Below are 11,098 nucleotides of genomic sequence, written 5' to 3'. Positions count from 1 at the left end.
CTCTCTCTCTCTCTTTAATTTTTTTTTTTTTTTATATTATATCTAACAAACAAATCAATCACTCACCCACCCCTACCAAAAATCTTGCACGAGAATCCTCTAAATACAATAGATACTCAAATTAAAAAAAATAATAATCATAATCATAATCATAATAATATTTTAAGGCTAAATCTTTCGACCTCAATAATTTAAGCTCCATTAGTCCAAATCCACTTTTTCTCGAGCCTAACATGCATGATTAAATACGAGCTTTCCAACGATACCAATATTCATATACTTATTGTCGCTCCGTCAATATCTATATTTTAACCTGAATAAAATTCAATTTTACTTTGTATATATTTTAGTCTCTAAACTTTTAAAATATTAAAACTTAGCATACATAAATCAAATTTTATTCTATGAAAATTTGGGTTACTACATCAACGCCTCGCCTACTTCATTGCTCACCCACAGCAACACTTCTCTAACTCCAACCATGATATAAATATCTATACTTGGACTTGGGGGACTATTATTTGGGGCTCAAAAATTCTTTCAATTTTTACTCCATTAAAGTCCACGCATTACATAAATGAATATAATTGGACTTGGGGGACTATTGTTGCGTATTGTCACACCTGGGCAACCTACCTGGACGATGGCCCACTCATGGCGATCCACGTGGCATCCTTGCCGAGGTGCACACAATGTCGAGGTGGGCTACATCCGAACTGCTTCGAACCGAAGTCCATCTGCCAAGGCTCCCTTTTGTCCGAACCCTACTAACCGAAGCCAAGCTACAGGAACTTGTTGAGAGCAGCTGAGGCCCTCAAGTGGAAGTATCATGACAAATGGCCGAAGTCCCGAAACTGATGCGCGAGCCTCTGAACCACAAAGAAACATCCTCCATGGTCACTTCTCCCAAGAGATCGCCTGCACAGATCTTATTCGAATGATTGATGGAACGTTTGTCATAAGAATGAAGGTTAAGTCTTGTCACTAGCATGGAGGCCCTGCGCAAGCAATAAATGCACCGTAAGCTAGCAAGTCAAGCCTCATACCTAGGAAAAGATGTTTGAACTAAAGAGATGAGATCACGTGCCACTTCATCCAAGGGCTCCCATTTCATATGTACTACTATAAATACTTCCTTGTGTGATATCAAAAGACTAATGCAAGAATCAATACAAAGAACTACATTTACTCAACTCTCTCTCGTTTTACTTGCAATAAACAAATCGAATTTATACACATTTACATATACATTTATGAACACCGGTTGGTAATTATTGTACAATCGGATTACGAACAACCCGCCGGATTCCGAACGTCACCGTCCCACGTCGTTGGGCTACTCCCACGCCCTTTGAACCGCTCGTTTTAGACCGTCCACGTATCTTAGCGTGTTGGACATTCGCCCACACAAGCGCGGGTGGGACCGGCATCTGTTGGCGCACTTTTTGGGGTCAACAGAATCGATGATGGAAAAAATTATCCATCAATCTTAAAAACCTTACTAATTGCTCGTAATAATTAGGAGCTACTTACACTTCCCATACACACTAAATACAAGCTTTGCATCTCAAATACACATTTTCACTAAATCCAATTTTTTAAACATCAATAAAAATTAATATTATGCGTTTTAAAAAATAGTTAATATCGTATCGGGTATTTATTATTGCATGTTCATTTTTGTATAAGCATAAAAATGATGATAATCCTGTTACTTATTAGATATATTTATAAAGAATTTTTTTTTTTTTTATCTTGGTACATTTAAATGGAGAATTTTTATTCCTCCATTTGTATTAATCCCATTCAAAAGAAAAGGAAACTTTTGTTTAAAATTTTTCACTTCGATATCTATTTTGAATGCAACTTTGGTTTCTAATTTAAAATAAATGCTATGGATAAAATTTGACGAGCATGATTAATATGTAACTTTTTGTTTCTAAATATGTTTAGGTATGATACTTATTGACTTTTATTTTTTGAGTAAAAAAGTTTATGGTACAGAGAAAATAAGTAATTTTTTAATTTAAAAATTATTTACGTAGCTTTAGTTTACTTATATATAAACATTTTAAACACAATCAAATATACATTTTTTAATTTAATTTTTCTTCGTGTCTGTCTGTACCACAGAATTGATCGATGTCATCGTAATAGTTGAAAATAGGGGTCCAATCAAAGTATAGCACAAACAAATCATTAGATTTCATTTTAATTTATTCAACATTTTCACCTTATATACGTAATTTTCATAAAACTTTTATTTATATGTATATTCTTTAACAATTTAATATTTTCTTTTAACATTATCAATTGCCTTACTTTAAAAATATTACGTATATCATTCATTCTGCACATAAGACATACAACGCACGTGCTTACTACGCTCAAATATATTGATTAGCTTCATGTGGTCACTTGTGAGGTTTTTCCCTTTACTAGTAAAATACTTACGGGTTAAGTTTGAATAAAACGTGAACAAAATTACAGAATTAGCTAGAAATCATTCAATCAAATGCTGCCACATGTCATCGATAAAAAAGACTGTCTCCTACGCTTGAATCGAAATCTATGATTAGACATGAGACCATCATATGCTGAATTTGAATCAAACGTGCTTCACGTACAAGCAAAGCCTATACGAGACAGACACAACAGTGGGCCCATGCAATTTTTTTTTTTTTTTAATACAGGTCGGACCCACCGACCTGCCTCTACAATGAGGGACCCCTCATTGAATAGGGTCCTATACTAAGGGCATTATTCAATTTGAATAGCTTTCTCCTAAATAATCATTTCCTATCTTGCTCCTATTGAGCAGCAAAATAATACAAGTATATTTCACCAAATGTAACATCCATATAAGCATTCGAAAGATGCTACGAACAAGAAAAGTTACGTGCTTCAACAGTGAAAACTACATTGCCAATTTGTCGGCCCACAAATCCAGTATTTGTTTAGATCAAATTAGACAAAATTGGGAGTTCATTCTTACATATTGCTTACTATTTAAAATTTTTTTTAAAAAAATTAATCATGCCCATAAAAATATAGTGAGATGCTGGACAATGCAATCTCCAGCATCCCTCTAAAGCACATATGGTGCAACGAGGTTGAATGCCTTACATGCCAGTCTCAAGGCAAGGAAATACCCAAAAATTCGATAGCTCTCACGAAACTTTTCTTGACAAATTCTTCAATCCACATCCAACACATTTAAGAATCACTGTCCTTGTTGATGGATCAGGCTTAATAACAAACTTAACGCCTAGAAAATCTCTGATGTGCCTAAGCACTTCAATTCCATATGGTGTAAGCTGTCCAACGCGAACCTTTGAAACATCTTGGGAACATAGTGCACAGAGAATAAACAACAAACCCTGCAACAAAAAGGGAAAATACTACCTTATGTTACAACATAAATTCAGAAAGCACCCACCTCGTTTATGCTTAAGGATATGGATTGTGAAAAACATTATTCAGAATCCTGTAATCATGTTATATTAGTGTCATTTTAGTAAACTTGGATGTGAAAGTAGTAAAATATGAGTTCCATATTCTGGGCAAAGCTAATTTTTTTTAATTTAAGCACCTCAGGATACACCCACAAGATATAAAAGCAATCACGTTTTTGCATAACAAGATAAACTTGACCAGTGCCTGATATATAATCAATCCCAACAATCCAATAGACAACAGACTCATCAAAGTTAACTACATTAAGGAATAGCAAGTTTTATAAACAAACCTGATGAGTCGAATCAACCACCCCGCCTTGTTCAATCTCGCCGAGTAGCATAGAGGCGATTTGCTCTCCAACATCCTCCGGTGGGCTAAATTCTTTATTCTCCTCGTCCTCAATTACATCATCTTCCTTTACCAAGGCATTGGAAATAGCAGTGTCAGAAGACATAAAGCAACCTGATGTGGTTTCAGCAACCAGTGTAATTCCATAACCAGGAGACCTGCAGTAGCAATCAGAGATAAATGGGAGAAATTCTGATTAGCATTGAAATAAAATCATTTCAATGGAGACAGTTTCTACATTTAAACGGTCACTGCATTATCAACTCGAAACATGAACATACTTTCCAGCTTGTGGGCCAGCTCTATGATCAGTAAATATGTATACATCTGGAAGCAAACGATTTAAAATACCACGAGCAGCATCTATGATGGATCTCTCAAACCGTACCGATACTCTGGTTGAGAAACTGATCCCTCTAATCCTCTTCACCATGCCTTCATCGATCCAGGAGATAGCCTGCACGTTATAAAAAGATATAAAATGACGACAATTGAAACACACAAACTCACGGAGAATGGGAGGAAAAATAATAATGTGAGAGTACTTACCTTTAGACTATCTTGGACAACGGGAATAGACAGGATAATTTCTCCACCACCATGGGGAGGGACACCTCGACTTTCAATTTTCAGTTCGAGTCCTTCTGGAGGTACTCCAAACCGCTTCAACATGGGTAAAGTGGCAGATTTAAATGTGTCAACTGAGGGGTCCTTGGAATCATTTGTAATACCTGAAAGGAGCAGGCAGTTCAAATAGCAACGGTCAAGGTTGCAACGAGCACTCTGTTATATAACTATATGCAAAGAACGCATAGAGGTAGCTGTAGCACACGGATAATTAGGATTCTGAACAAAAATCTATTTAAACTGAACTGAATTAGCAAAAGATCATTATCTCAAATCCAGTGAGCTATTGGTTTTGTAAATATTGGTTTTCAGTTCAGTTTCAGTAATTGAAGAGTCGGGCAGAACTGAACTAAAAACCAGATCAATATAAAATTTTATAGCTTTCCTACTTGCCAATGTTATAGAGCTTGTCGTGTAATTTGAGACCATTGACTCAAGATTAGAGACTCCGGAAACTCTGGATCACTCCTTTTTCTAAACATTTACAACCCAACACAAGATGCAAAAAAGCAATGGTGTATACGAAAGAAAGGTGCACTGCTAGTCAAAGAGCACAGATCAGTATTTGTTGATTTTGGTGTTTTTTTTTCAGTATTTGTTTATTTTTGTGTTTTTTTTTTTTTTTTTTTTGAATTATTTTGATTTGCTTTTCAATACAGAAATTTTATCCGCAATTTAGATTTTGGTAATTTCAACCAAGTTCACTTCAAATAGGCATTCAACGGGAATTTTTATTGGATTTTAGATTCAAGTTTGTTTTGGTTCAGTTCACATTCGAACAAATCAAATCTAGTTTAGTGCTCAATTGGGATAGCTAAAAGAATTACCAAAAAGTTGAGGTCTAAGTCAACAATCAATTTTAACCACACAATTCATGAAAACCACAACTTTTATCAACTTTGCCAAACTATATATTTTGTGACTGAAATATATATTTTTGTAATGTCTTGTCTTCGTTCACACAAGTTTAACAAAAGTCATGCTAGCTTAAGTAAACAAACAATAAATGCATAATTCTTATTCGTATTTTTCTCTTTTATGCAACTCCAAAACATTGGACACCATATCAACGTCATACCCATGTTCATGTTGGACAAAAGAAGATACTTGATTTGACCTCATTTGTGTCCAATACTGCCTAGACGGACATAACTCTCAGGTAAATGAAACAGCCAGGAATTAAACCGTGGATAATGCTTACAAAAAGGTAACAAGATGTGTCTCCACTAATGTCATTTTTAAGTTATAGCAAGCATTCTTCCATGGAACAAATCCTCATAACATCCCAAAATTAACTTTACTAAATTTATGCATGGTTCGTACATATTTTTTATTAAAAGCCATGATTCCTAAATTTTTGTCAATCCACGAGTCCAACCTAGATCTACACCAAATGGGATATGCCCGATTTCTAGGATCACAGTATGTTTATATAAGCCTATCTTAGATGGACTAGCGCAGAGTACCTGGACATGGATGTTCATACAGATACCAGGTTTACCAAAATTCTAGATTTTACACCTAAAATAAATTACCAGAATACCATAACATAAGTCAGTCCAAGTGTTGAGTGCTAGACATGGTTACTTGATCCTAACAAAATGGATCCAATTAACACAGATATAAGAAAGTGGAGGCTCAAAAAGGTTTCAGAATATCCAGTTTCCTCCTGGAAATTAGTTGCAGCAGAAAAGCTTTATATTTCTCAAACCACGCTGCAATCTGATATTGGTGCAAAGCATGTAACTCATAAACAAGTGTCATTAGCTTAACCTGGTACTCCATTAAGTTTGATGAGATTGGTATGCATTCAGCCAACTATTAAAATGTAAAAGATAAACTGAAATTGGCTCAAAATTAGATAAGCCAAAGCATGGCATCCATCGATTATTTTTCCATCTCGATCAACATATCGCTACATAGGAATGGATAGCTCCACAAGTTTTATTCAATAGATTTGGCAAATATACACCAATGTACATAGCAATACAGATACATAATACCAGAAAATTTTCAATTAGCTGATAAATCAGCATATACAAGTATGACCTTTTAACACACATCTAAAACATAATAAGTTCCTTCTGCAGATAGATCTTACCTATGATCTACTAACACATTTAAATGTAATAAATTATTTCTTTGTAAGCATATTTTCTGCTGCCCTGAATATAACCGCTAATATATTTTCCCAAATCCTAGCTTTTAACTTTTTATTCATCAAAAGTATTTCGTATTGAAGTAGCTTAAAAATATTTGTCATCAAATTAACTGCTTAAATTACTAATTGTCACTCATAAAAATAATAAATTAGCAATCAAAGATCGTACCTTTGAGTCTAATTGTAAGGGGTTTCTTCCCAAACAAACCCAGTACAATCAATGGCTCCAAGAAATATCCAATGGATCTACTCACTCCGCAGTCATGCACTAAATTCCTCCCACCCATCACTATTCCAGGCTTGTACTTGAGTTTTGTACCTGAGCACAAATTAACCAAAAACATAAAATCTCAAATACAAAAAAAAAAAAAAAAAAAATCTCTAGGCCTTTCTCTTATATTATTACGTAAGGAAAATTGCACCTGTGATTCTCAACCTATTGCCTTACTAGCAAATTGGTCCCCAAGGAACAAGTTGATCCCAACCTCACCTTCAATTTACAATTAAACAATCAACTTCTACTAGCGGAAATAGTCCAAATCTTCATTTAAAAACATGTCTTGCTTCGAATTTCAAGGCACTGAACCAAGTTGGTTATCAAAACTCAGCTTCACAAAATTATTCATTAAAGAAGCACGGACAATTTAATAAAAATTGGGACAATTCAAAGTGTGTTAACTCAATGAAACTAGAGAACCAACTTGCAACTTGCAACTTGCTACTAGAGAAATAGGTTGTTGACTAGGGGTACGCTTTTTCCTTAATACACACAAGAGAAAGTGTTACAGTATACCTGTTTCGTTGATTTCGACGTGGCAATCGTCGGAAACCTTTTCGAGGAGGCGAAGGAGTGACACCTCGTGGGAAAGCATACCAGGCCATGTTGCATCGGCGCGTATGTCCTCAATGAGGATAGGAGTAGATGAAAGCGTCGATAACAGGAGACGCAGCCGAAGATTCTGGCTTCCCTTTAGCCTCAGGTACGAAATCTTTCCCATTATTTCTCCAATTGATTTTTATTCAAGGGTTTAGGGTTTTATGTGGGCATCCGATTTTTTTAATTTGCTCATTCGATCCCCAATAGTTTACAAATGAGTCCCTAATCAATTGAAATTTGTCTGACCTCACCAAAGCTTTTTTCTTTGTTTTGTAACACAATTAATCGATCAACTTAGGCCTGAACATTTTAACAGAAGTCAAACCTCATTCTAATCGAAACCTTTTGTTTCTGTCCGATTCCCAAAAGAAAATAAAAAAATTAGGAATCGAAACTGAGAATCAATTGGGTCCAAATCGATTATTGGTTTTCTTGAACCAAAATTGTAAGTTCTCGAATTTTGAACCAAATTTTTTATATAGTTTTTTATTTTCACAATTTATAGGCTGGGTAAAAAAATTTATAACCTAAAAATTATAATTTGTATAGTAATTTATCTAAAATTGTAGACTCTAACCCTTATAAATTAAGATCCACTTCAACTTTTTTTTACCTCTCGTCTCACATCAATTTATTTTATTTCAGAGATTAATACATGTTAATTTTTTCAACTTGGGCTTTCTATGAACAAAAGATTCAAAGAAAGGTCTACAGTTCGTAGTTTTCTTTTGTAAAAGGAATGACACTAACATGCAACCATGTTAAGTCTAAGGGTCTGCTTTCTTTGTTTTTTTTCCACCGAGTATTAGAGAAATCAATGGTTACTGAATTTTTTGGGCCCGAATTTTGAAAAATCGTTCAAAATCGATCTAGTATAGGGGTGCCAATTCGACTTGAGGCTCAGGCTCAGGGGCCAAAAAAAAAAAAAAAAGATCCTGAGGCAGCAAAATGCTGCCTTTTAAAAGGCAGCCAGCAGTTTATTTATTAATAAAAAAGAAAAAAAAAAAAAAAAAGCGAGCAGAAAGCTCAAGTCGAGCTAAAAAAAATTTAGCGAGCAAAAGGCCTCGAAAAAAGCTCACTCATTTTACTCGAGCCTCGAGTTTTGACTCGTAAACTGACTCAACTCGACTCGTCGACATCCCTAATCTAGTATCATTTTGGTCTATTCTCTCAACCCATCAAATTGGCTGAATTTGACATTTTTCATATTCTTGTTTTAATTCTATTCTTTATGAATTTATTATTTACAATTAATATGTTTTCTTCAAAACTAACTTGTAAATAAAATATATTGACTAAAAAATTATTTATAAGCAAAAACGTTATATAATAATTTAAAAATTACGTAAAAGTAAAATAGTAATCATACGATGAAAATTCACTTTTTTGTAAAAATTTCTTTATGAAGTTAAATTACTACTAATAAGACAAAAATTCACTAATAACTTAAAATTTAAAATAAATATTTAATTTTATATAACTTTGTAGTTAAATATTTATATGTGAAAAAGTTACCTATAACTAAAATATCAAACTGAAAATTTTACTAAGGTATATATATATAATTTTATTCTTTTAAAAAAATTTAGAATCGATGGACAATAAAGTTCTAATTAGATTGTTGTGAACCCCCTTATTAAAATCACTTCTGATTGGTCCTCTCATAAACACTCAGAAATGGTAAAACGTTCATACCTCAAAACTCCCAAGCAAGCACTTACCACTCAATTTGGACCTTAAATTTCACGAATTTTATTATTTACATAATATTTTTAAGTATTTTTCCTGTTTAAAAAAATTATCTTAAATAAATTAACATTAATAACCTAATTTATACTCACACCACAAATAAAAATTCCAAAGCATATATTTACTACACCATACATAAAAACCAAAATCAAATTTATTAGATTGAATTTCCTAAACAAGTTGAAGCTTTTGTTGCAATGGCAAAATAAAAATAATCATACTACATATACATCATGGTTAACAACAAGTTTGACACTCTTTTGTGTGGCAACAATACACACTATTGATCGTAAACGTATCCATTCCATCACTATCCAGATTTCTTCCACCTAACGGGAATGTCATTCTTGATGTCGACTAAGGATGTACATCTAAGTTAGTTGAAATAAAAAATGAAGGATTGGCACATTACTTGTCATTCGTTAAGTCAGAGAAAAAAAATATATGAAAGATAATCTATAAAAATTCGTCTTTTTATTATCCCACATGATATTCTTTCGATATCCTTGTGAGCAGTTATGGGCTTCAAATAGAATGATAAAGGTGCCATCTTTCCTTTCCCCTTTTTTTAAGACTATGACTTGTATTTTTCTAAGATTGGCTGGGAAAAACACATCAAGAGGAGGTATAATCATCATCTATGCACTCACATTGTGGTGTACCTCTTTTTCTTTTTCATTTTTTCTCCCTTTTCATTTTTTGATATATTTTGAAAATGGACTGTGGTCATATATGTAATTATAGATGTGGTGTAATTATAAAAAGTACGATTGTAAAAAAAATATTTGAACCAAAATCAAACTAAAACTTCATTCTTGAAATAGTCGATCTGATACTAGATGAACTCGTGAATATAGTGGTTTTGAAATAAGTTAAACCATTCTCAAATGGTTTGATTATGCTTTTCCTTTTAAATGCAATTTGAAATCAAATCAGACCATTTAAAAAGAAAATAATTTGAATTTTTTTAGAGATTAGGTGTGTTTTTGAGCCATATTATTTTTAAAGAATGTATTTTGAAATAGTAAATTAATGGAAAATGTATGGTAAAAAAATAAGGAAAAATTTTGGATTTGCTTGTAATATTATCTTATTGAAGAATATATGATTAAAATAACGTCAAAATACTTTTTAAAATGTATTTTTTTCCAAATAATGCGGCTCAGATCAGGGCCTAGTTGGATAAATTACAATTTTTACCTCCAAAATAAACTTTGATGCAAAAAAAAAAAAAAAGGTAATTTGGTCAATTGTCCATTATCAAATATCAACAATCAGTTGATTACTCTAATTTACCACCTGACGCAGGACGAAAACGTGGATAAAATAAAATTGTCTAGTTCGTAACACACAAATGGGTGTTTGCTCGAATTTTGCTCGAACGGACATGATAATTATTTGGAATCCACCAATAATTGAAAACCAGAAATAATTTATTAATCAAAAATCGAATGATGAAACTAAGTTATGAAAGTGTACAAAGACTTTATATATAGGCAAAATTGTATCATAATCCTACTAATATAAAGAGCCTAAAATAAAGGAACTAATAAATTCTAATCTAATTAAAACTCATATTCTAACCAATAAAGAAACTATATTCCTAATTAGATAAAAAAATAAAAGCCCTACCACAATTAATATACCTAAAAAAGATAAAGACAACTAGAAAAGGTAGAGTTAAAACATATTTTCCTAGTAGGAAATAACGTTTATCTTATTTATTTCCTTCCGAATTGATTTTGGATCTTCTCTTGGTGTTGTCCCGCATTATTCCCTTCCACTTCAAAACAACTCGACCATGAGTTGTCATCAGGATACAAAGGCTTAACGAAGGAAAACTCATTGATTGAATTTTTTATGGTCGGAAAATCTCT

At 33.0% G+C, this 11,098-nt stretch overlaps 1 protein-coding gene across 1 annotated transcript; it reads right to left on the bottom strand.

Moving 5' to 3' along the window:
- Nucleotides 1-2,884: 2,884 nt before the first annotated feature.
- LOC111408639 (probable RNA 3'-terminal phosphate cyclase-like protein) lies at nt 2,885-7,606 on the bottom strand. The gene is made up of 6 exons (XM_023038383.1): nt 7,389-7,606; nt 6,765-6,914; nt 4,357-4,538; nt 4,089-4,264; nt 3,749-3,965; nt 2,885-3,380 (listed from the first exon to the last, which is right to left on the bottom strand). Exons 1-6 carry the CDS (start codon nt 7,591-7,593, stop codon nt 3,171-3,173), a joined length of 1,140 nt encoding a protein of 379 aa, XP_022894151.1. The 5' UTR covers nt 7,594-7,606; the 3' UTR covers nt 2,885-3,170.
- Nucleotides 7,607-11,098: the final 3,492 nt, after the last annotated feature.

Source organism: Olea europaea, chromosome 2 (assembly GCF_002742605.1).
Source record: "Olea europaea var. sylvestris chromosome 2, O_europaea_v1, whole genome shotgun sequence".
In the NCBI taxonomy this organism is placed as follows: Eukaryota; Viridiplantae; Streptophyta; class Magnoliopsida; order Lamiales; family Oleaceae; genus Olea; species Olea europaea.
The sequence above is the reverse complement of the archived record's forward strand: the minus strand, read 5'-3'. Positions and strand labels throughout refer to the sequence as shown.